Here is a 27846-nt window from a genome sequence, read left to right as displayed (position 1 = left end):
AATCCACTGTACATTTACCTGGGGATAAAACCTTTTGAATGCAGTAAACCTAAATAGATATATAGAGATTGGCAAATCTTGTTGAAAATATGAACATTCTTCCATTAGTCTTACTGAGTCTTAGTAATAGCTAGGCCTCAGCTGAAACAGAAATATATATTATAAAAATATTCTTTAAATATAGAATGCATTTTAGAATACAAAATAAGTCCTTGGCAATTTTTCAGGGAGGAAAGAACATTACTTTTTTCATGGTTTTTGCAAAACAATTTCATCCATATATTCAAGGACTCTGCACCTTTCTTTGTCCCACAGCACGCAGATGGCTTATACTCTACTTACAGTATTCAGGTAAGTCTCTGCTTTAAACCTCCTCATGGCTCTGATCAGTTTAGGGTTGAGCACAGTTTTTTCCCATTAAAACTTCCCTCTTTTATTCAAATAACATAATTAGATAATAATAAGATCAGCGAGAATAGGCAAAGCTACATTTATGCAACAATTGCTATTGCTTGGTGCAAACCTAAAGTATTCATCATGGTGGAAACATAGCTGAAACATGATCCAGATAAGAAGCCATATGTATTTCATATTTGCTGATAAAACTTAAGACTCAGCTTAATTTTGGATGATGAGGATGGGTGATACAGCAATAAAAAGAAATAAAAATGGATTATAGAAATATAGTTTTTCTGTCATAGGTCAATTTTCCCATCCATCAAATCATTTAAGTCATCATGAACCCCATTCAATAAAAGGCATTGTAGGCATGTTGGTTGATAGATATCTTTGCCAGATGGCCAGTTCTATAGAAGAGTAGAGCAATAAACTGAGGGATATAGTCGAATTCCAAGAGATCCATGCCTTTTGTTTCAATGGAGGTAAGTTTTCCTGAGAGTAGCTTGTCTAGTTGCATCTAGAAGACAAAAGGAAACATTTGATGAATACACACAAGTTTGCCACAAGGGAGAAGGAAGGGTGCTCACTGAATCTGAATATACAAAACAAACTCAGATCTTTTAGCTGAAAGTCATTTAGTGGACTTCACAATGAATAGTGATTTTGAGTTTTCCAGTTCCTAACTCAAGTTGTAAAATCAACACCATGTTAGATTTTTAGATACATATTCATAATGGAAATATTAGTGAACTTGAGAACACTGTTTTCCCTTTTTAGTAATGGTAAGTTCACTTATTAATTATAACAAGTGTGCACTAGTCTGGTTTCTCAACTACTGGAGGGGAGAGATAGTGACACTGATGCAGAGATTTGAGGAATTAATGGCAACTTTTTCAGCCTCCAGATCTCCACTATTAAATACTGTGCTGGAATGACCATAAGGATTTTCATAGTGCTATACTGAGAACAATGAGAAAGCAGATCCCGATACAGTTTTGTTATAAGGCAGAATCAGAATAATAGGAGATTTATATCCATTGGTTCAATCACAAAGAGATGAAAAATTCGTTCTGAATCATTCTATTAATTTATTTATGAATTTATATAACACAATTCTATGGGACTTGATATGGTTTACAGAATAAGGAGATTTTTATAATACATTTTATACAGGCTAATAATATGCCCCTAAAGTGAGCCCACATACTTTTAGGCTTCAAATACCAACTTCATTAAAAGTTATTATCAGATATGGTCCCAGATACAGTGTTGAACAACATATTCCAATTTCATCAATCAGTTCATCCCACTGTACTCCAGTTGCAGCATTTGGTGATTGAATCTTAAGTGTTAGCTTTCCAGGGAAGAAACTAATTCTAAATTATATGTCTAGTTATAGAATATCCAATTAACATCTTGTTTCCCTGTTGTTTAATTCAGAGGTCCCCAACCTTTTTGATTCTGCAGACTGGTGGTGCCAGCTTTGGCAGTTTCAGACATGGGAAGGGAATGATTTTGCACACACAACCTAAATCCCACACCTGCACAAATGAAGCTTTGCATGCTTGCCTGCCACTTTGGCAGCTCAGATTTCAATGGGCCGCAGCTGCAAGTGGGCTGTGGCCCAGGACTTGGGGACTCTTGGTTTAATCCATTATTAGCAGTGTGATAATAATGTTTTGTTAAAAAGCCACAATGTTCATGAAGCATATTCAATATTGTTTGTGCACATTTTGAGATATATTCAGGTCAAATCACTTTCAAAGTAATCACAGGCCCAGCAAGTCACTTTATGTCTGCTCCTAACTCTTTTTATCCTTACCTTGGATTTCCTTCACAAATCATCAGATCAGTTTCCCCACTAACTCCCCTGTACGGTGTTCCCAGTTCTTTGAATGTCCTGCAGAAAGATAAAATGTGGGCACTTAAAAGATTCCCTGTGCAGATAACTGGAGCTAATATACTGTAGGTAGTCCCTAATTTATTCAGTGATGGTTCAAAATTATGATGGTGCAGAACAAATGGTGATTACGACCTATTCTTAGAATTCCAGCCACCCCAGCACCCTTGTGGACTGGGTGCTTGGTAACCAGTTCATATTTTATAATCAGTTGCAGCACCCTGCGATCATGTGTTTACCATTTGCACCGTTCTCTACCAGCTTTCCCAAAAAGTTAATGGGGAAACTGATGGGAAAGGTCATAGGGTGTGGGGATAAGTCTCATACACCCATGGACACACCTTCCCCTCCCTCAGTCATTCTGCATTTAACATGTGCACTGTTGTCAGCCACTCATGCACTCCTATATCCTCCTCGACTCTCACTGCACCCTCCCTGGCATCCCTCACTCCCTCAAATACCCTCATTGATCCTCTCCATGCCTCCCTCACATATTTGCATCTTCTCCACTCCTTTCCATGTCTTCCTCATACCTTTGCACTCTCCTGCATGCCCTCCCCACCTGGCTGCAAATACTTACCTGCCTTACCTCTCTGCTTGCAAACTGCCTGGGATTTACAACTTCCTGCTAGTTTCCCCACTGATTTGGTTGTGGGAACCCAACAGGAGGTTGCCTTACCTATGGGATTTGGTTAGCAATGGCAACCAAGGATTGCCGCTGCTAAACAGTGCAGTAACTCTTCACAATGGCATTGCTTAGTAACAGAAATTTGTAAGCTGAAGACTACCTGTATTGGATTTCCTGTTTAAAAGCTGGAAATGAGCTGGAGTAAATTGGGAGTTTAAGTCCTTTAGCTAATATAATGGGGTAGTATACAAGCTCTTTAACTAATTTAATGGGCTTACCAAAGCTTTTCTCATACCTTGACTCCTTCATTCTTTCTGGATTCCTGAGTTCGACTTATCCAGAGATTTATTCGGGATGAGACTCCTCCTGGGATCCTCAAACTTTCCTAATCATAAGGGAATAGAAAGAATACTCAAGCATACATACAGTGAGAAGACTATATAACATATTACTCTTTCTAATATTAAGAAATATAAGGTTTCATGTGACAGATAATTAACAAATGAGAAAATGTAGATTACAAATTACCCATGCACCTGCTATCAGTACAGGCAAGCAGATTTTTCTCTTGTTCTTTCAAACAAGAAAGAACTTGTTTGAGTTTTAAGACCTAACTAAGAACTAACGATCTTAAGAATATGATTTTAGAAATTTGTGAACAGATTCAACTTTTTGCTTTTCCATCAAAGAAAGGCTCTATGTTCACTCCAGAACAGGTAAACCACAGAGATGAATTGTACAAACACATATTATTCAGTATTCTAGTAAGAAAATAATAACCCTCCCTTTTCTGAATTTCCTGGTGTTTATGTTGATATTATTTGCATGACAGCCCTGGACTGTGCTGTAGTCTCCCATCATAAATTAGCCAGGCTTGGCCTTGCTTATCATTGTAGACAGTTGGCAACTAGATACTGCATTTTTCTCCGATCTGTTCAGATTGGGTATCCAGAGCCCTAAACATTTAGATACATAGATAGATAGATAGATAGAATATATATATATTGCTTCTCCCAGAAGAAGGAAGCTGAAGCCACCAGCCTGGGATTCCGTCGAAATGTTGCTCCTACACCTTTAATTCTACACGGGAAAAAACCTGAATGACCAAAGATCCACATACAAACACCCGCGAAAACCTCAGAAAACACACACACACACATATATATATATATATTATACACACACACACACACACACACACACACATATATATATATAATGAGAGAGAGAGAGAAATCAAAGGAGTATTCACAGGTCTATAAGCAGACAGGGCCTCAGCTCAAGTGCATTTATGTAGCTTCCAAAACAACTGGGGGGGAAATGACACATAAGGATGTAACTTGTATAAATATTTGAACATTTACTAATGTTTATGGAGATATGAGCATTTAAAAGCACTGAGCAAGGAGAGGACCCTCGCTGATCGCGGGAGGGCGGCGGCCCTTCTGTTTGATCTGAGGAAGCCCTCCAAACTGGTGGGGGAAAGACTGCCTACATTTGTGTAGTAGCTAGTCAGAGGCTGCTGACAACAGAAGACAATAAGCACTAACAAGCAACCCTGCAGCAACTTGGATGAAATTGGGTGAGATCCTATCTTTTCTTTATGACTCTAAGACTTATTCCTGGAAAAACTGCCCAAAGCAACCTCCCCGATGAGAGAGGGAAAGGAAATTTCCACCCCATTCCTTCAGGAAAAGAAAAGCAGCAAATTAACTACTTGGGGGAAACAGAGAAAATTACAAGATTAATTTAGAATTAATAAACATTTATGGCTTAGAAATTTGGGGACTAAAAGTACTTTTGAGACTTTAAAAAAAAAGATTTGAAAAGCTTATAAATTTTAAAAGCTGGAAACAGCACTAATGACATCTAGTGGCAAATTATGGCACTACAATTTGTTATGCCTAAAGGAAACTTGGCTTGAAGCCCAGATTTAGATAAGACTCTTGCTGACTTTGGAAGCTTTCACTTTTGAAGTTTGCAGCTGGGAAAAGGGAAAAATACAAAAACCTTTGGGCTGCTTATCGATGTGGCAGAGACAATGAACTATTTTGAAACTGGCTTGCCTGAACTATGAATATAAATATTACCTGACTTTCAGAGCTCTGTTGTGGAGAAATACACTTCGTTGCTTGAGATAATGGAATATTTTGGGTTACAAATCCTTGATTGGTGAACAATTTTTATTATAAAAACCACCTACAAAAAAATGAAATGGATCTCCCATACTCAACTTTAAATGGTAAAAAACCATCTCTAACACCTGTTCCCAAAGTCTTCAGTTTGACATACTACCAAGAAAATACGGATGAAGATCAGAAAGAAACTCTCTCCATGTTAAAATCAATACAAGAGACTATTGCTTTAGCTCTTGATGAGACTAGAAATAACACAAAGGAGATAAAAGGACAATTTTCTAATCTAAATTTACAAACCCAGAACATGACTACAAAGAAGGAACTAGCAACCCAGAAAATAGAAGGAAAACTAGAGGAAGCAAATCCAAAGAATGAGGACCTAAAGGAAGGAACCATCCAACAGATCCAGACAACTGAAGACCTAGAAGATGGAGTGATAATATCAGAAATGGAAAAGACATCTTACCAATCAAGAATTCGGGACATATTTGAGGAAAAGGAAGAAAAACTGATTGAATGGAAGATAGAGCTGTTAGGAGAACTGTGGGGAATTGGAGAAGGAGAGAGGCTGTTTAATGAATATCAATGGGTTCATTCTTCCAAAAATACTTTAATCAAATGGTCTTTCTTATTCCAAATAACATACACAAAAACAGGAAAAAATTACATGATAATTCAAATGCATTGACTTGGAAAGTTAGTTGGCAAAGGAAGAAAGCTAGAGTAAGACCAAAGAAAATAAAGGTTTTGATCTATTAGATGGGATATTATATTATTAACTAGATGTTTGAATATGGTGGACAATAAATAATTGCTAGAAATAAAAGTATTATCATAACTAGAAATATAAGATTTGTAACTAGAATATTAGATATTGGTATAAGAAGGTGCACTTAATGTTTTAAGAAAAGGGATGCGGTGGCTCAGTGGGTTAGGACGCTGAGCTTGTCGACCAGAAGGTCGGCAGTTTGGCAGGTCGAATCCCGAGTGCCGCGTAACAGAGTGAGCGCCTGTTACTTGTCCCAGCTTCTGCCAACCTAGCAGTTCGAAAGCACGTAAAAATGCAAGTAGAAAAATAGGGACCACTACGGTGGGAAGGTAACAGCGTTCCGTGCGCCTTTGGCGTCTAGTCATGCTGGCCACATGACCACGGAGACGTCCTTGGACAAGCGCTGGCTCTTTGGCTTTGAAACGGAGATGAGCACCGGCCCCTAGAGTCAGAAATGACTAGCACGCATGTGCGGGGGAACCTTTACCTTTACCTATAAGAAGGGAAACAGGAAAACGCTAAGAAGTTTTAATAAGAGAAGCTTTTGGTTACCCAAATATAACTTAGTTTTAAATTATAACTAATAGAAACATTTTAAACACTGATGGGAAATTAAAATTTAAAAAAAGCAAAAACAGGATACTGATTGAACATATGGATGTTAAGTGCAAATGCAATTAAGATATATTTTGGTTAGAAAAGTTATCTAAAACTGACATTATTGATGTTATGAGAAAAATGTAACAAAGATGTTGATATTCAATTGTATATTTATTAATAACAATAAGAATTGTATTTGTCTAGTGTGGGAAAACAGGTACTACTGGAAGAAGAGAGGAAACATTTGATGGTATAACATTGGATCTAGACTGAAGAAGTTAATATATACCACTGAATTACTAATGGACCCAGACAACATGTTGTCTATTAACTATTTGATTGTAAAACTAGAAAATTAATAAAATATTTATATATATATAAAGTGACTCAAAATAGTCCCCCTCCCCTGCCCAACCTCGTTTGCACTAAAAATGTACAATGAGTTAAGCTTTTGAATTGACTTTCAAGATTTTTGTAAAAACATTCTACAAGTAGGGTTCTAGAACCTCGTAGTATCTATTTATTGATCTTCTTAGTGGGCAACTTTAAAAATTGCCTCTTTTCTTGCGGTTCTTAATCTTTACATTGAATGGCTAATTTTGGCTAATTCACCTGACCATATCTCTCCTGTATATCTGATTCCTTCTAGGTAAGATCAGTTTTACCTTACGGACAAGAGTGGGAGGCTCACTCTGGACAGGAACAGTGGCTTCAAAGATGCTACGTTTGCTGGCCACACCCTCTGAAGCTGGTTGGAAGTTTCTCCGAATAGGTGAAGACACTTTAATAGATCCTGCCCTCTAAGGATAAGACAAGAGGCAGGCAATATCAGAAGTTCAGGAGAGAACCAATTTCTTTCCCACTTAATAAGAGTAGTATGAATACATATTCCTCTTTCTTTGACCTTTTAATCCACCAGTATACCAAGAAGGTATGGGTAGGAACTCTTTTCATGGTAAAGGCTTATTTGCTCCTTTTATTCACTTCATTTTGGAGATGTGTAAATGTCTGAACAACCACATTTTCTATTACCATATTTACCTGGACAGCAGATGTATATCTCTCTAGCTTCTCCTCAAGTTTGACTGTGCTTGCTGGAAGCCTCATACTGGCACTAGTGGAGGAGATGCAAATAAATCAAAATCAATTTTCTAAGGTTCAGAAAGTATCAGTGGTTCTTACAATATTCACAGAGAACAATGTTCACCAAGAAAAACATTTATTGCTCTGATTAAAATGGCAAAGCAATTGAATCAGAGGTATCTGTAGGGCAGGGGTGTCAAACTCAATTTCATTGAGGGCCGCATCAGCATTGCGGTTGCCCTCAGGGGGCCGGGTGGGTATGGCCAGGGTGGGCGTGGCCTACTGGGTGGGCATGGCTAGAGTGTGTACAGCCTACTGGGTGGGCATGGTCAGCTCTACATCGTTCGCATCAAGGGTGCCTATGGGGGCCTGGGCAGGAGTGGGACAGATCTGAGGGTCTCTGGCAGAAGGAGGGTCTCTGGGCCAGGGCCAAGGCAGTGGGGGCCGTTCCCTCACTGTTTCCAGGATGGCTTCATGGGCCACATGAAACCACTTCGCGGGCCGGATCTGGCCCCCGGGCCTTGTGTTTGACATGTCTGCTGTAGGGTATGGTCAATAAATTTACAATGGTGGCCACAGCAGCTGTGATCAAATTTTGTCCTGTTTTTTAAATGCAAATGCATCACACACACACACACACACACACACATTACTAGGCAGAGCTTCAACTGAATGGTTATGATTACCATCTGGACTTTGTTGACTACATTCTGCAGATACCCCTGAATCTATTGTGATCTGTCCGTATTTCAACTGTTTAATGTATTCATATCTCCATTTTCAAACAACTAACCCTTCTAAGCCTACTGTTCATTACCTGAGGTCAGGGAATATTCACCTTTACAAGGCTGACTGTGACCCTCTAGAGCAGGGGTGTCAAACTCCTGTCATCTGGAAGCCATGTCCACCTCATTGCTGGCAATGGCGAAAAAGCTCTGTATGTTACGCGACATCACGTGACATCGCAAGTTTGACATGTCTGCTCTAGAGCCTGACAAAAAGGGTTCTGACTAATTGCTACTCAAATGTGAAATTCCAGATGTGATGGACTATGTCAAGCAAGCTTAACATTCATAGAGGCTGGAAACTATGGAACATTTAGTTTATCACATCTAGACAATACCAGGTTGGAACCGTATGGAATCCCCAGCAACTTAATATTTTGAAGTTCCCATGGAGAAATAGCAACCTAGTATTGTACCATGTCATATAATAACATACTCTGTTATCAATTGTTTAATATTTAGCTTGCTTATTATCACAGGAATCTTGTAACATAAGATGAACATTTAGCTGCTTCCAGAGTGGATCAAGACAGAGAAAGAGAATAAATACATGAAAGTCTGATCACAGCTGAGTTCTTGTCACTGTCACCAGTTATAAAATGTAGGAGTTAAGCAAGGACTTAAGCTTTCCATTAAAATCAAAAATATAGAACTTATATAATTTCTGCTCTGAATGAGATTCCAAATCATCCTATTATTTTTATCAGGGGTGTCAAACTCAATTTCATTGAGGGCCGCATCAGCATTGCGGTTGCCCTCAGGGGGCCGGGTGGGTATGGCCAGGGTGGGCGTGGCCTACTGGGTGGGCATGGCTAGAGTGTGTACAGCCTACTGGGTGGGCATGGTCAGCTCTACATCGTTCGCATCAAGGGTGCCTATGGGGGCCTGGGCAGGAGTGGGACAGATCTGAGGGTCTCTGGCAGAAGGAGGGTCTCTGGGCCAGGGCCAAGGCAGTGGGGGCCGTTCCCTCACTGTTTCCAGGATGGCTTCATGGGCCACATGAAACCACTTCGCGGGCCGGATCTGGCCCCCGGGCCTTGTGTTTGACATGTCTGATTTATATCAAAATTCTGTATGTACTGACATAAGGGAATGTGTGTGTGGGGAGGAAGGTTCTAAGTACTACCTTACTACAGAAAGAATCAGCCTTCTGATTATATCAAGTAAGAATATAAATAAATAAATATAAAGTAAGAATAACAGATTCTGTATATATTCTGATTTTCAAAACCTAGCAATTGAGATCAAAAATTTGTTTGCTTTATGTTTTGTGTTCCGTAACAATATAAACATACAAAGACAATGTTTACTTGAGATGTGTGTGAATATGGCATGATCCATTGTAATTTTAATTTTGAATGTAATCATCTAATCCAATTTTAACTGCCAGTCTGACTTGAAGCACTGAAATTATAAAATGCCCAAATGCAGACGGATTAAAGTCCATCCAACCACTGAAGTGATTTGAAGATTTGATTTGATTGAATTTCCTTTGATCAGAAGTTTTAAATAAAAGATGCATAGAGCCTACAATAATATTTACAGCCCAGTTTGCAGGAGATTCTGCTTCCAGTGGCCTATACAATAAGTGAAGCTCTTAAAACTTGTAAAAGAAGCATAATGTGTGCTAAAAAATATTTGGGCATGTTACAAATTCAGAAGCCTCTTCCTTTAAACAAAACAAAATTAAAATTGAACCAAATCGAGTGAAATGTTTTTGAAAACATTTTCTATCGAAGCACATAGATCTCTGTTGCCATTCTGTTGTTGTCTTTCTATCACAAATATGGAGCAAGAATGCAAGCTCTACAAAGGCATTGCAGTGCTGTACTAATATCTATTTACCTTCTGCTTAATGTATCTTCTTGTCTTTCTTTCCTGGGAACAACCTAGAAGCAGAAGAAATAGAGTACAAGAATCAGGGTTTTGCAGTTAAATAATTATGGGGAATACAGGGAAATTTTAGCAAGTATTGTTTCTCCCACCCAAACCCCAACTGAAAATACTCTGTTGCAGGGAGCGGGGAAAACCTTAACTGAAAAGAGTAAATGGGTATAGGGAAGTCACATCACAACAGGATCACAACATCATGTGCAAAAGGATAGATATGGATTAGATGTTGAAATGACTTTCTTTGGTAAATATTTTGAAAGATGAAAAGCTCTCAAAGGTTAAGAATGGACTGAAAGGTCTTCAATTTCTCTGATTTGGAAAATGTTACTTGGCTCTCACTTTTCGCATTCTACCCCTAGGAAGATAGCTTCCTAACCTCAGATTCTATGAAGGAAAATGAGAGTTATACCACTAATCCAGCATTATATAACTACTCAGTACCAACCTCCCTGATATCCAGAACCAGGGAATAGAGGAACTGGGAAGTTTCCAATTGCATGAGAGTATACATGTAGGAAAGATTGAGGGCAATAGAAGAAGGGGATGACAGAGAATGAGGTGGCTGGATGGAGTTACTGAAGCAGTAGGCGTGAGCTTAAATGGACTCCAGAAGATGGTAGAGGACAGGAAAGCCTGGAGGAACGTTGTCCATAGGGTCACGATGGGTTGGACACGACTTCGCAACTAACAACAACAATACATGTAGGCTTTCCCTACAATAGCAGTGCATATGTTGACACCCATAATTTTGAGTAATGATCCTAAATAGTCCTAAAACTTGTTACGAAAGTATGGTTATTTAAAGTTGGCTTGGGAAATAATCCTGTTGGTTGTATTTAGTTTTCATTAAGTTTAAATGTAGATAAAATAACATTGAAATCAATTTTGGCTTGGTTATACAAACTATATTTGGAAGGTGACCCACATTTCAATAAAGATTAGCTCTAAGACATACATAAAGGTAAAGGTAAAGGTTCCCCCGCACATGTGTGCTAGTCGTTTCCGACTCTAGGGGCCAGTGCTCATCTCCGTTTCAAAGCCGAAGAGCCAGCGCTTGTCCGAGGACGTCTCCGTGGTCATGTGGCCAGCATGACTAGACGTCAAAGGCACACGGAACGCTGTTACCTTCCCACCGTAGTGGTCCCTATTTTTCTACTTGCATTTTTACGTGCTTTCAAACTGCTAGGTTGGCAGAAGCTGGGACAAGTAACAGGCACTCACTCTGTTACACGGCACTCGGGATTCGACCCGCCAAACTGCCGACCTTCTGATCGACAAGCTCAGCGTCCTAATCCACTGAGCCACCGCGTCCCTAAGACATACATAGGTTGGGTAAACTGACCCTCTGCGGTTATCTCCACTTGATATGTAAAAATTGATTGTAGTGGTAGTTGTGCAGCCTCATTGCCTTTGTGCAAGTAGAATATTGCTTGTGTCATTGCCATAGGGCCTATATTTCATTTTTAAATAAGAGACCTTTTGATAATTTTTAATAAATCCTTACCCGGAATGAGATTGTCCTTGGACTTATCCGGTTGAATGAACTACTATAGGTAATCCGGGGTTCAGAAATTAGTATAGGAGCATCAAAACCTTCTTGACCAGAGGGAGACCTGGCAGTTTTAGCATTTGATTTGGGAATAGCTTTTTCTGTGACCTGGAAGAGAAATATGAAACAAGGAAGCACAAGGCCAAAGACTGAGAAATATTCTGTGGCTGCTCCACCAAAGATATTTTTTAGTAAAAATTGGAAATTAATCCTTTTGAACTCTGTAAGACTTAGTACACTACTGAGCATGTCTACTTAGATCCTACAACATATTTAACAGATGGTCTGATTATCTTTTCTAGGTTTTCTGAGAAAAAGTTATATCCACTAATGTTTCATTACAATTTTCAAAGTATAGAATATCTAGATCCAGTATGGTATAGAACAGCGTTTCCCAACCTTAGGAACTTGAAGATGCGTGGACTTCAACTCCCAGAGTTCCCCAGCCAGCATAGCTGGCTGGGGAATTCTGGGAGTTGAAGTCCACGCATCTTCAAGTTCCTAAGGTTGGGAAACGCTGGTATAGAAGATAAGGGCTAGGAAAAGGTAGGCTATATATGTAAAAAGAATAAATGAAAATAATTGTAAATTATGACAGCAAGAAAAAAGCAAACCAACTTCAATGTTGCAACATGGAAAGGCTGTGAAACGGTTTTCCAAAAAGGAGTTTGAGCCTTTTTTTAGGGTATTTTAGCACTTCTGTAAAATACTTCCTTAACATTTAAAGATTTTTTAGGCTTTTATAAACCCAAAATTGTTATTATATGCATTGCTCAATTGTGTATTATAATTTTATGCTGCAAGCAGCAGAGAGTAATATGTTACCTGGGTCTTGCTAAATATAGTTAAGATATTAATTATATTACATAAGCATCCACTAATAACAGACTGGGTAATTTGACTTTTGATATCTCTTAAGCCAATAGTAGATTGTTTTTTCTGACCCTGAGCATCCTTGAGCAATGGCAAAATCAATAATGTTGTCATTATCACCACAGCCACATAAGATTTGATAGTATCTGACATCATTTCAGCATCCTCAGGTGATAACCTTTTAATGAGAAACCTTACAAGATTTTGAGATTGGATTTTTCTAATGTAGGGGTAAGAGGAAAGCTTCTTGTGAATTTAAGATGCTCTATGTTACTTAATCCTGCCTTAGGCCATGTCTGCTCAGCTATTTCTTGATCCTTTAACCCTACTGCTGAACGAAGCTGCCAACTTTGATATGAGTAATAACTCCGTGTATTCAATTTACTCCATATCTAATTTGCATCTCTGCCCAATTAACTTTTCATCAAACTTTCTCTGTCCTTGTAAAATACCAAGACTAAAGTACCTGTGGTGCCTCAGAAGCAGGTGTGGTTGCAGCAGAAGGATCAGTGAACTTTCTAGCTCTTGGCTGAATTTTCACCTCAAGCCGGCTGATGCTTTTACGTTCGCAAGAAGCTCCTTGAGGCTGCTGGGAAGCCACCTCATTCTGGATCCCAGCCAGTCTCTGAGATTCACATACACTTGGAACCTTCTGCTCCTCACTGAAGACCTGATCCTCATCTATTTTGAGGTCCTTCTCTTGCTTCAAGGCTTCATGTTTCTCCAGGGCTATCTCCTCTTTTTTCTGACTCTGGATTTGATGGCTTTCTTCTATAATGTGCTTTTGCGAAATTAGGGTTTCACATTTTTCTGCTTTTCCCTCTTCTTTAGATGATTCTGGAGGAGATGTAGGATTCTCTTCAGCAGCTTCCTTGTCGAATTTCTTAGTACTCACTTGTGTTTTTTTCTCTTGTTTTATATTATTTAAAAACTCTGCTCTCCTCCTCACTCTTCTGCCTTCCAATTTATTTATTGTAACTGGTTCGGTCTTCTTATTTTTAAGTGCTGAGTTTTCCAAGTCAAGCAGCTTTGCCTCTAAGGAATTATCAACCCTATGAAAGAGAAGGAAACCTATGAAGAGCACTAGAGGGCACTAGAAGTTAAATTTTAGAAGAATTCATGGTTTACACAGGAATGAGATTTACAAACCAGGTTATAAATAATTTCCTAAGTCCTTCAGGACTGTAGTAGAGATAGGACTGTATTGATAGGACTTGATTGTTTTGGAAATTTTGATCAGCTACTTTTATATAACAAAGATAATGACAATTCATTATCTTGGCACAGAAATGGTAAGTAAAAAAAATGCTGTCTATGTCTACATGCATGTGTACATCATGCAAGGGGAAACAAAAGGAAGGTCCACAATCGGCATGTAAAAGGAATTTTGCAGCGGATACTATTGAAAGTGGTCAGGGAATTTCTCTCCTACCAGAGTCATGATGGAATGCATTCCAATTGGAACAAAGCCTAAATAATACTGTTCCATAAAAACAATAATAACTAGAATGAGGCAAATGAGGTTCGCATTTCATTTTTAAAATGCACATGATGCCAAGACATTTCTTATCATTTTCTTCAACTTTTAAAAACCAATGCACGCAGGCACTCTAGAAGCTTCTTCAGTGCATCTCCTGAAACATACATTATTTATTTTATTTATTTATTATTTATTTATTTTTGGGACTTATATGCCGCCCTATCTCCCGAAGGACTCAGGGCGGCTTACAACAATAAAAAACAACAATACAAAAATTAAAAAAGAATTAAATAACAGCCCCAAAATAAATTAACTACAGTTAAAAATTAAAACATATTTAAAAACCCATCATCAATCCAGGTCAGCCTGATGGAAGAGAAAAGTTTTGAGGTCGCGGCGAAAGGACCAGAGGTCCGGGGCCATCCGAAGCTCAAGGGGGAGTTGGTTCCAAAGGGCTGGCGCTCCCACAGAGAAGGCCCTCCCCCTGGGGGTCACCAGCCGACATTGTCTGGCCGATGGCAGCCTGAGGAGGCCCTCTCTGTGTGAGCGCACTGGGCGATGGGAAGTCGTCCCCGGTAGCAGACGGTCCTGCAAGCATCCCGGGCCTAAGCCATGTAGGGCTTTAAAGGTAAGTACCAGAACCTTAAATCTCGCCCGACCATCATTCTAAAAAATGCCAATGAAGGAAAGATATTTTGCTGCAAAATGCCCAGTGTTGAGTATTTTAAAAGATTGTGAAAAGCTGAGAGAGATCTGTAACTACTTTGTGCATTGTTTAAAAAGCAACTACGGTCTCTTTGATGTGGCAAATATTACAGTGAAGTTTATGAGTTTTCCTCATATACTACGAATTTGGCAGTTAGATGATTGGAAAATTTTGTATTGAAAATCCTGCATAGTCACCAACAACCAGCAGCACTTATTCTGAGCTAGACATGCTATAGTCCAACTTCTGTAAGATACAAATACCTGTTTGATGTCTGACTGGTCACATTCTGTACTGTGTTGGAGGATCCCTCCTCCTTTGCCTCAGAGGTGGAACTCAGTTGCCTATGCCTTCGTCTGCGCTCTCTCTCCTGCTCCTCTCCATCCTCAAGAGACCATTGTTGAGCCAGGCTGGAGTGGGGGGGGGATGGGAAAAAGCAAGGAAAGTGTTAGTAATCAGTACAGGAAGGAAAGAGGCTATCAGAACTGAATGATTCTATCACACTTAGTTAACTATTGGAACAATACAACATTGTCACTAACTCCTTTGGAGCTCACATGTATCTGAAATAAGATGGGCTGCTAGTTTTTCAGGGCTTTCTCCCAATTATAGGAGACTGGAGGTTGACAGTCTTGACGTAAAAGTTTGTAGAGGTGTATGGTGTTTTTTCTTCTTCATCTAAAATATTGGAGAAGATACCAAGGCCGATAATCATATATTGCCATCTTTAAACTTTCTCAAGTAGGTATCAGATCAGACCCTTATAAAAAGTACCTGTTTATCTTCCATATGCATTTGAAATTTTAAATCTGGGCCAAGACATCAGTCTAAAGAACCATAACTACACAGAAGGAAATCAAGGTACACAAATTTATTTATTTATTTATTTATTTATTTATTTATTTATTTATTTATTTATTTATTTATTTGATTTGTATACCGCCCTTCTCCCTAAGGACTCAGGGCGGTGAACAGTGACATAAATAACAGAATGCACAAATACAGATATTGAAAACAAATTAAACCCTAATTTTGCCCAAATGCAGAAAATAGTTACCTTAAAACAATAATTACAACAGAACCCGTCAGACCAGACCGGATTGCTCAAACAGATATGTTTTTAGGTCGCGTCGGAAGGAGTGAAGGTCGGGAGCCATCCGGAGCTCAACCGATAAACGGTTCCATAGGTCAGGCGCACCCACAGAGAATGCCCTCCCTCTGGGAGCCACCAGAAGGCATTCTCCAAATGGTGGAACCCTTAGGAGCTTGATCTCTGCCCTCCTGTTAATACCGACTGCGAACATCCCATGAGATAGGAGGAGAACCACTGGAGAACCGTGCCTCCCACTCCCAATCCCCTGAGACGCTGCAACAAGATACCATGGTCGATGGTATCAAAAGCTGCTGAGAGATCTAGAAGAACTAGGACAGAGGAACAGCCTTTGTCCCGAGCTCTCCAGAGATCATTTATTAGTGCGACCAATGCCGTCTCTGTGCTGTGTCCGGGCCTGAAACCCGATTGGTACGGGTCCAGATATGGTTTAGAATAGCTGAGCCCCACCATATACTGTTGTGGTACCAGTTTCTGAATACTCTGAGTGCAAAGATAACTGAAAATGAAGGATCCTATATTCATCGAGGTGGAGGATACTCTGTTGTTTTCGTCCTACAAGCTTAAGGATGAGCCTCTACCAAAACCTCATTTTTTCCCAGCCTCACAGATGTTTTAGACTGAGAAATCAGATAGGTAACTTTTAATACTTCAATGATTCTTCAGAAAGTCTGGAGTTGACAAAATTAAGATTATGATTTTTAGCATAAAACTTCAGTTGGATTTAGCTGATGGCTCCTATTATTCTTACAAGAAAAAACCTTTGGTAAGAAGCTTACTTGAAATGATCCATAATTCTGGTTTTCTCTGTCCTTTACATATGAGAACAATTTTCTTGATTTAGTCTGCTGCAGTTGCAATGCTTTGATTAGATTCCATCTCTCTGAACTAACTTCATCTGCCTAGACTTGACTTTCTTCAGCAAATCAGGCCTAATCAGATGCCACTGGCTACAGAGGAAGATATACACCTACTCTTTATCTCATATTTCACCAACCTACCCCAAATTCCCATCTTTTGTGAGGCATCTGACTCATAATTACCCTAAAGAGAATAATACCAAATATCTCAAACATGTCTCAGAACATACTGATGATGGTTTTCTTAATGGGAAGGTATTGCAATACCTCCATGTATGAATGGGACTTTAGAAGCATTTCCTGCTCTTCTTGTTTATGTGTTAGCACACTCAGTGGTCTGACATGCTAGTCCCAGGTAAACCATGATATTGACATTATGTAGGGCAGAAGCTTATTCTTCAGTCACCTATAGAAAGGGAGGGAAGGGAAGGCAAACCTGAGCATGGGCATCACTTGACTTCATACACCCATCTGATACCATGGCAGCTCTATTCTATCCTAATCCATGGCATTGGAGCTGCCCAGTTTCTTGGCATTCATGAAAGTTGCCATTCAGGGATTGCTATCACAAGGTTGCTGGTTAATAATTATCACAGCAGATATTCCTCTGCATTTTTACTTTCAGTAAAAAGTTTAGCCATTATGTTTTTCACTCAGAGAAATGGCTATATAAATGCAGAATCAAAGGGAAAAGACATAAGAGAAATATTTTGAAGGGAGGGGAAAAAGGCACGTTGAAACCTCTGGCACTGAACTTTAAATCATATTAGCACTGCTGGTGGCAATCCAAGACATGGCACCAACCTGCTCTCAATATACTTGAGATTCTCTGTCATTTATGACTCATACATTTTCCTCTTTCATTATTTTTGAATCAACAAAAGACAGCCCCACCCTCTTCTACAACAATCCTATTTTTCAAGTACTGTATTGCCTTACAAGTGATGTCATGATCTAATCAAACTGATCACCATTGTTTCAAATAGCCCTATCCTTTGTTTGTTCTCCTTTTTTTCCACTGTCCACATTCTTTTGAAATTATTCTAGGTAATGCTTGGATATGTTGAAGTGAAAGACAGTGTTCCTGGCTTGACTTGAGTTACCCCTCACTGTATTTGGAGAGTCTGATCTCCAAATTGCACAGAATCCAGCTGTGTTTTTTGGTACTGTTTTCTGACATATTCTTTTGCACCCAGGCATCTTTTCTCTATCATTGCCTGGATTAAGAGAAACCTTGCCACAGGCAGATCTGCAATAACTTTGTAAGAGTGCTGTACATGAGAAATCACTTAGGCTACTGACATCAGTGTGGAGTCTGAATGAGTAATCTAAGTCTAACAAATAGCATTCCTGTTACATCATTATGTATGCTTAAAATCAAGCAACATGTTGGTTAATTGGCATCTGTTTGCACTGTCAGCAATCAGGCCATTCCCTCTCCTGTCCTTTATGCAAGTTCTCATGCTCTTCTTCTTAATTGTTACTTGGTAATTGAGAAGACTTACCACTGTGCAGAGTACTAAGAAAAGACAGAGGCACTGAATGCCAGCTAACATCAGGTATTCAAAATTCCAAGCAATTCAACCAATAAAGGATAGATCTCAGGGCTAAAATATATGGTTTCTATGAAGATTTTGATTCCAGGAATTTCTGAGTAAGGAAGGGGGATGTTGCTGTCTGGAACGCAGTGGCTGCTGTCCATTAATGTTAAAAATGCAGAACTAAGTAGATAATAGGCTACTTACCCCAGTGCTGAACTGAAATGATAGAAACCTGTTCTGGAATAAAATAAAATTTACCATAGCCATTGCCAATCCTTAACTGTACCTCTATTTCAAATCACTGCAATCAAGCAATTCCCTCCAAGGCTAACAAAGGTAACAGAATCTGAGACTATCCTTGGATGGTCCTGGAAGCAGGAGGGAAATTCTACTTTTGCTTTGGTACAGCTAAGAATGAATTAATATTGTATCACTCATGGATTATGGATGAGATGAAGGCAAGATCTTGGGGACATGACATAAAATGAAGTGGCCTGGGCATGTATTCATTTGTACTGTGATTAGGTATAAGTAAGGAAAACCCCAATGAATTCTTATAATTTATCTTCATACATTTCATAGTTCTGAACTGTTTCTTGCATAGTAGTAATCAATTTACCTTTCAGTTGCTGTTGATCAAATGTGGCTAATCCTGGGGAGATCCAGTTTTGAGTCCCTGCTTTGTCATGAAATTCGCAGAGTAACTGAGCTAGCTACTATCATCCAGCCTAAGCTGTCTCATAAAGTTGCTGTGATAATAAAACTTTCAGGAAAGTCTAAATACATCTCTTTGAAAAATATAATATAAATGTAACACATAAAATAATAGCTAGCACTAAATTAGATCAACCCAAACTGCATGTTGGCTTTCTCTGTTTTGTGAATTTATGTAGCAGTGCATTAGAGTCTGGTTTGCATTGTGACTTCTACCAGCAAAGAGTGAAAATCCTAATACTTTCCTAATGCATTTAAAAGCATCTACCTCCCACTATGTGTAATTAAGTAAATCAAAGCAAAAACAAGCAGGACAAGACTGTTGGCCTTTCATTTGGCTTCCTTTTTTTCTGGATACAAGAAAATGACAGAATCACAAGCAGAGTGTACCTCCGCTAATCCATAAAATCCATCCACACATAACTTAGTTTGTGCATATGCCCACACACCTGCTGCCTGTAAATTATACCTCTACATGTTTTAGGTGCTTCCCAAGTTCCTATTTCAAACTCATCTGCTGATATGATTCCAGTGAAATGAGTTTGGTTTGGGAGGAGCTTTGGTTCAAAGTCCATCACCTTCATGGAATAATCTTGGATAAATCATCTCACAGCAAGTGGCAGTTTCCTTCTCAGGAGAAATGAAGCTTCAGATTCCTCTGTTATTAGCCTGCATATCTCCTATTCTATACCCTTTTAAAGAAAATATTACATAAAGCCAAATCTTTTTATATCATCATATTTATCACATTTATATTTACAGGGGCCACCTGTATGAAAATTAATATCTCACACTTATAGCTGTTGTAAAAATGAAGATGCACCATACATCCAGTCTCCCTCCCTTCCTCCCTCCCTTCCTTAAGCTAACATGATGAAATCATTCAGGCTGATTAAAGTGGAGGAGTATTGCATTTCCTACTACCATCCCACACAGCTCCTTCACTACAGTAGCCTTCCCAAATTAAAATGTATCTTCCCAAATCTCCAAGCAGCCATGGAAATAGCAGCTACTTAATCACAGAAATACGCCTGGATTGGAATAGGTTGGGGAAACAGGCAGGATATGCATTCATATTAAGCAAGTAGGAGGGTTTGGAAAGTCATCCAAAAACCATCTTTAGCAGAACAAGTAACATGCAGAAGATCCTACTTCAATGTTCAGGATCACCCTGAAGGACTGAAATAACCATGCCTGAAACCTTGGAGAGCTTCCGTTGATTAGTTGCATTTGACTTGAGTTTTCTGCGTACAAGTTCTATTTCATTTTCTGCCTGCTCACCTGATTGCTAAGCCCTCAGCTCAAAAAATTCATGCATCCAGCTTGTTATTCTGGCAGCTGCATAAGTTGTCAAGTACCACTTACAAATATTTTACATACAATATCAAAATGAAGTCTGATGAGGGGAGAGGGCTGCACTTATTCCTCCAGGAACTGCAAAAGTAAGTGGTGGAATGGATACCCCCATCTATCTCATTTTATTTCTACTTCTTTCTCCTTCTCACATACACATGCACACACCTTATATGTAGACTAATCTGTAGCTTAACCTTCTACAGTTCTATCATAGAAACAATGTGCACATTGGCTAGCCGACAAAATTCTACTGAAATGCAATTTATCATTACCTTCTATCAAGGTTAAAATAGCATTCAATTCTGTTTCATAAAACATCAAACTAATTAATTGGAAAGACAAAATACTCTAAAAGAGAAATCTCTTTTTATCCTGTATACATATTTCCCTGGTGATTAGGAAATGTTCATTAATTATTGCTAAAGAGTTGCAATGCTATTCCACAAATAGTTATAGCTCATTAATTCTCCAAAGGATATTAAGTTCCATAATAGGGAAACTTTTTTTTTTAACACAAGGGACATAGACTAGTGGAAGCTGTGCCTGAAGCAAGTGGTTGATGCCATTGCCAGCAAAAGAGAGGTCACCGCCCCTTTCTCTTTGTTTTTCTACCACCCCTTCTTTCTCCCTATAAAGACTTTTTTCTTCGTCTTTCCTCTCTTCCTTTTCCTTCTCCCCTCTGTCCCCCGCCCATTTATGAACTGGGATTTTGAAATTATGCTGAAATTCCCATTATATATACCATGGGTTCAGTGATGCTCATGGTAATAATTCTTCATTTCACTGAATTTGTACAGCACAAGTTGCTCTCAGATTATTGTCTTGGTATTTTGTCTGCATTGCTTTTGCTCACTTTCCAATAAATTGTCTCGCTTATTTAAGAAAAAAGAATTTGAATAATTTGTAATAAGTAAGCAAATTTCCCAATTAAAATGCTATGGTGATCAATAATACCAGAAGTAATGAGTTACATAAATAACAATCCTGTGTGGTCCAAAGATCAAAGACTTATAAAACAAGGACCTGTTGGTAGTCTTAAGCAACTACCAGTTATTAAGTTATTATTAAGTTATTAAGAGAGAAGACAGGACAAATGAATACTCTGTAGCAAATAGTAACATTTTCCCGTTTCCATTTTTGAAAACGTGACCTGCTAGAGTTGATAAATCCTATGGCTGGGAGGATTGGAGATAAAAAATAGTGGGCACCCGTGGCAATAATAACAAGGGCTTAGAAACAAGGGCTTTATTTTCATGAGGCCATGAAAATAAAAAATGTTTACCATATATTATATTGACAAGATGGGATATGAAATTTGGGAAACAACAGAAACTATTAGCATCGTGGAGCTACTTAACTCAGTGTAGTCTGTACTGTTTAACCTCTCAACTCTGCCTGTAGTTGCCACAGATTAAACCTGAGATTTTGTGCAGGAATAACCAATATTGTACCACTCACACATGGCTGCTCTTTCCATTCCAGTGTTCCATTCCAAAACATTGTTTGATGCTAAGTGTAGGCAACCTTGGCTCTTTTATAACTCGTGGACTTCAAGTCCCAGAATTCCTGAGCCACCATGGCTCAGCTGGGAAACTCTCCCTTTCCCCTCAGCATGGCTGGCTCAGGAATTCTGGGAGTTGAAGTCCACAAGTCATAAAAGAGCCAAGATTGCCTACCCCTGTGCTAGGACAAGCATCTGGCATTTTAGGAGAGGCCTCTTGATAGTCTTTCGGTTTTGTTGCTCATCTTCTTACATACCTTGCCTAAGGCATTTCCACAGATTGCAACCAGCACAACAGTTCAAGAGACTGACTCCACAAAATGCGGATTTCCATCAAGGAGGAAGACTACTAATGGCAAAAGATGACAGCCATCTAAAATGTGCAATTATTTCTAAAGCACATCTAGCTCCAAGCCTTCACCAGTTTCTGGCAAAATTGAGGGGGATTCATTCAAATTTTTAAGGATCAGAACAGAGCTCAATCAACAGTCAGAGAGGGGAATGTGATAAAATATTTTGTTCATTCATTTGTTCATTTAATTTACATGCCATTTGAAATAACTCTGGGCAACTTTTAAATAAAAACCAATTCATTAAAAGAAAAATACAACAGTATAAATGATGGCTATTCCTATGTTATCAAAAAGAGGAAAATGTATCTCCAGAAAAGATGGCTGAAGATACAATTTTGCATAAGCTAGTACATAAATACAGATAGAATCTTAAATATTGAGAGAATACATAGTAGGGAAGCCTGTGGCCCAATCATGTACAACTAGGCAGCCAGACACTGTGTAATGATGGAAATTTTTAGAACTCTTGCTGCTCCCTGGTCTGTTCATTCACTGGGTCTTCATTAAGTTCTACAATATTATTTCTATAATTCTGATAAGTTAATGAATCACAGACCATGATACCTGAAAATTTTCCTTCTTCTTGCATTAAACAACTTTTCCACACAGGCTTTAACTTGTCTTTCTTTCTTTCTTTAACTTGTCTTTCACTCCTTTTCTAACATATACAATAGAAATATAAATGATAGTTGCATAGAAAAACTCTGAAAAGTATATTTCTCTGCCAACATCATCTTTTGCTAAAGATAAGGCTATGGACTAGCTCGCATATCAGTTTATTGCATACATCAGACTAAATCAATTTTAACCTGATACAACTCCCAGAATTTCTATCCAGCAGCAAGACAATCCGTTTAAAAAAGACTGCCCTACCCTGTATGCAGATAATACCAGTCCTACAGTTCCTGGAAAATAGGGGTAGTCTAAGCCATTTTTTAATTGAAATTCCACAGGGCTTTATATTATGTCATTCCTTTACATTTAATCATCAAGGAACAAGAAGTGATGGAATTCCAGGGAAGGCAATGTTCTGGCAAGAAATAGCATGAGATAGTAACTTTAACATTGTAATATCAATTTCAATTCCTTAATACAGTTTTAAAACAGAAGTATGTATAAAAAGATGAATGACCATAAGAAACGAGTAATAGGAAGCAGGTAACAATGTCTAGAGGTTTTTGGCTGATCCCCCGATACTTTAACAGAATTAGATCTGGACCTATTTGGATGGGAGATCACCAGGAGATCCCAGGCATAAATAAGCTAGAGACAAGTTGAAGACAATCGCAGAAGGCAGTAGCAAATCATGCTATTGTCCATGTTATTGTTAACAAAATCTACCTGTTTATGCCCATATAGTTACAGAAGTTAAGCTCAACTTTGGGGGAATACTTATTTTGACAAAAAGATGATTAATGCTTTCGTGGTTTCCAAAAGAGAATAAAGGAGAAATCACTAGAGCAACCTCCAGTTCAATAGTTCAACAATGATATCTAGATAGACGTGGATGGTAGAGATATATAAGCAGCTATAGGAAACCAGAACATGCAAACAGGCTAAGATACTTGAAGAAAATGTTTAATATTTTATGTATACTTTAGTCACAATTATTCATTTCAGATCTATTCCAAACTAGCAAAATATTCTGCCATTCAATAAATTATATTAATCCTTATTAACGTGACATCATCAAAATACAACTGAATTTTGCTTGCAAATCATTTCCTTTGCTTACAGTCTAGTTAATCATATGAAACTGATCTCTGTATTAAGGGATTTTGGAGGGTGGGGGTAATGGCAGAAGTAATTAAGTCTTTTCAGAAATTTAATGAATTCTTTTACTGTTTAATCAAAATGGGGGGAAAGTAAAAATACAGAGAAATGTACATTTAATATAATGCTTATTCTAAAATAGCACATTTTAAAATTTGAACGGGCAACCAACAAAGTGGAATCCTGGCTTGACTACAGTCATTGACAAAGATTTAGAGATTCCTTCTGACACAAGTGATCATCATGTATGCAGCTTAGAGAGAACATGGCATAGTACTAAAAACAATGTTAAACTTCATTATCTCCTACCCCAATCCCAAACAATCAACCTTAAGAAGCAAGACTAGAATAATTCTCACAAAGATCAGTGAATGTTGGCAAATATTCTTTATCTTGACCAAATCAGTATACTAGTTCCACATTCCAAACAAGCTAATAATTAGAAATATATACTCTATTCCAGTGGTTCCCAACCTTTTCTATATCCCGCACCCCTAGAACGCTTCTGATATATTCTCGCACCCCTTACAAAAGTTCGAAATAATGGCAAGGAATTATGCACATACACTATAATTTTGAAAACCCAAGTTTTTGCACCCCCTGGAATATCGTCTCACACCCCTGGTTGGGAACCCCTGCTCTATTCACTATCCATAGTTGCCTTTGAATTTTCCTCAAATTCAGTGGGTTTTCACTGTTCGGTTGGTTGGTTGTTTTTATTTTTTGCATCACAGAAATGGCTTTTATCCAACAACAAAGTATCTACTAATGTTGTATCTACCAACTTTTTCTGAACAAATCTGAAAGAATCTCATTTGCAATTTAAGGTTGTCTAGAATATCAAGCAAGACAGATCCTGCTGTATTTGTATTCTGTCACACTCAATACCAAATATATCAAGTATTTCCTCATAAATATTATACTTTACAATGTCTTTGAAAGAAGGCAGTAGTCAAGGAAGAAGAAAAAATAACAAGCAAACAGAAGTTACACAATCCTTGTAGCTATGATAATAGCATATATTTTCCTGACGTGCCAATAAATGCAAACCAGTAATACTGCAAGCATTAATTACTATAGTATAATGACAGTAGAATAATGTATGAATTTCCTCAATAGCTGGTTTAAAAATGTAGATTTAAAATAGATGTTAATCATGAGTTGTTGTTTCTTTAAAACAGAACATACAGTGGCATTGACACTGCTGGGAGCAAATCAACCACCAGAAATTAGCATTTGTAACCATGAGTAATTATTAGCCCAAAATCCAAAGAAAAACAAGTTATGAGCTATTGGAGAACTCTGGGAATATATATATATATATATTAGTATGTGGAAATCTATAGTCAGGTCATTTGGAAAACAAGAATGAAAGTGTGCAGTTGATTTGATCATGGAACCAACTGGTTAACTTCCATGGAAAACAAATATTAATCTGGAGTCCAATAAATGTGGTATGGTTCAGTGATGGTACCTCCAAGTTCATTCTTCAAAGAATTGTGAAATTAGACTACAAACAGCACTTGATTGGAATGTGATCTCTCAGAAGAGTCCCTGCAAGGTGCTTTTCTTGGGAATAAGATCTGTTTGTTCAAGGTCTTTGGATGTCATCTCAAAGAGACAGAAATGCTGGGACACTACAAAGTATTGTTGTATCCATAAACTGCTGGATGATGCCAGCAAAGGATTATCTTCTCATATTAACTTTTAAGGGAAAGACCTTCTCCCATGCTAACCTACTGAAGGCAGGAGGCAGAAAGAAAGAAAAAGCCTCCTCCTCTATAGACATGCTTTAAGTGGCCCTGGGCAACTTGTATTACCAAGCCTGAGTTCTCCAGTTTCAAGCTAAGAAAGACAATCCCCAAACAGCTGTCAAAGAGGAGCTAGGAAATGTGCTTCCATTGCCTCCTCTTTTTTCATGTTCAGCCTACACCTCTTTGATTGCTCATTGCATCCATCCATATTGTCATAAATTTAAATTGCTATTTCTAAAATAGAGCCAAGTGGAATTGCTGTATAACCCTAGATAAGATCTAGTCACTATACCATAAGTACCATTTCCTATCTCTAACATGATATGCTATGAGATATGTGTGAATGAGCCATGACAGATGCATTAATTCTTGCAAAATTGCAACATCAGGAACCCAAACCCCCAGTATTTTTAGCCAACACATTGGTTCTCATGCTCAGGCTACCATAAGGATGAGTGAAAATTGCCTAATGAGCCATGATAGAAGAAAAGTACTGTATCTCCTCACATATTTCAAAATATAGCAAGAATCCGAACAACAACAACATGTCCATTCTGGAAGGCTGTGATCTAGGTTAGCCTTCTCAACTTGGTAGCCTCCAGATGTAATGAAACAGCTATCAAAATCTGGGCACTTGCAGTTTCCACCAAATCTGGAAGGGAGAAAATTGTTGCATGAAATCAAATGCACAAGTTGCACTATTAGCTGTGTCAGTAAATAATCAGTCATTTAATAGTGGATATATTCGAGGAGAGGGACGCGGTGGCTCAGTGGGTTAGGACGCTGAGCTTGTCGATCAGAAGGTCAGCAGTTTGGCGGGTCGAATCCCGAGTGCCGCGTAACAGAGTGAGCGCCTGTTACTCGTCCCAGCTTCTGCCCACCTAGCAGTTCGAAAGCACGTAAAAATGCAAGTAGAAAAATAGGGACCACTACGGTGGGAAGGTAACAGCGTTCCGTGCGCCTTTGGCGTCTAGTCATGCCGGCCACATGACCACGGAGACGTCCTCGGACAAGCGCTGGCTCTTCGGCTATGAAACGGAGATGAGCACCGGCCCCTAGAGTCGGAAACGACTAGCACGCATGTGCGGGGGAACCTTTACCTTTACCTTTACCTATATTCGAGGAGAGGCTCTAAAAGTCTAAAACGAGGTTGGTGGAAACGTATTCATCACCCTAAAGAAGATGCTCCCTCCATGAGTGGGACAGCACTGGGCGTCCACATTTTGCAAGAAATGGCTAGCTAGATATTGTAAAGAAATCTAGCTGCTCCTCTATTACATAGTATCGGCTTCTTAATTGATCAATATACGTTAAATCAGCTAACGCATGCCGTTTTGCAACCCTGCCCTGTTCGTAGTAGTCTGTTCCCACAGGGAGTTGCCGCTCCAGGGAGGGGAGAACAATCCCCAGATGGGTTCACGCAAACCAGCCTCAAGGAACCCCCCCTCTCCCCCTCCCTCCCCCCGAGACAACCGCAGCCTTTGGGCACCCTCAAGGAGTCGCACGGGAGCTCCGGAAAAAAGCTCAAGCACCCTCAAGTTTTACTTTTGCTCTCCCGAGAGTAGTAAAAAGCTTTCTCTCTCCTGGGTCTGGAAAAGACCAATGGTAGAAAGTACTACAACTCCCAACAGCCGTAGCGCGCTCGGGCAAGAATCAGTCCTAAGGGCGCTCGCAGTCCGGAAAGTTGGCACGAAGGAACAAAGTTGTGGGAGGCTTCTGTGCCCGCCCCGACGCCCTCCGCCTCCCTCCAGAGCCGAGGAAGCGCTGGAGGGGGGGGGAGAGGAAGAGGCTGCTTCATACCCACCTGGACAGCGCGGACCAATTCTTTCGGTTAAAGGACATGCTGCTTACGGTCTCTCTCCGGGCTTGGACCGTGGCGGATGCTGATCTTGTCTATCGATTGAGTTTTGGGTTTTTTTCCCCCAGGGAGAACTCTGCTAGGCTCCCAGTAGCAGCAAGAGGCCTTTGGAAGCCCCCCTCGCAAGAGATGCTGGCCGGTTAGTTCGCTCGCTTCCTGGCTTCCTGTTGCGCCTCGCAGCACACCTTTACCCTGCGATGCCACCCGTCTACTGCTGGGTTG

At 39.2% G+C, this 27846-nt stretch overlaps 1 protein-coding gene across 1 annotated transcript; it reads right to left on the bottom strand.

Moving 5' to 3' along the window:
* Positions 1-219: 219 nt before the first annotated feature.
* On the bottom strand, positions 220-27846 carry LAD1 (ladinin 1). The gene is made up of 10 exons (XM_083358437.1): positions 27571-27846; positions 15067-15213; positions 13084-13669; positions 11700-11852; positions 10148-10191; positions 7476-7548; positions 7100-7234; positions 3223-3312; positions 2222-2299; positions 220-916 (listed from the first exon to the last, which is right to left on the bottom strand). Exons 1-9 carry the CDS (start codon positions 27606-27608, stop codon positions 2261-2263), a joined length of 1305 nt encoding a protein of 434 aa, XP_083214563.1. The 5' UTR covers positions 27609-27846; the 3' UTR covers positions 220-916; positions 2222-2260.

This window comes from Vipera ursinii (assembly GCF_947247035.1).
Source record: "Vipera ursinii genome assembly, chromosome: 3".
NCBI classification, from domain to species: Eukaryota; Metazoa; Chordata; class Lepidosauria; order Squamata; family Viperidae; genus Vipera; species Vipera ursinii.
The sequence above is the reverse complement of the archived record's forward strand: the minus strand, read 5'-3'. Positions and strand labels throughout refer to the sequence as shown.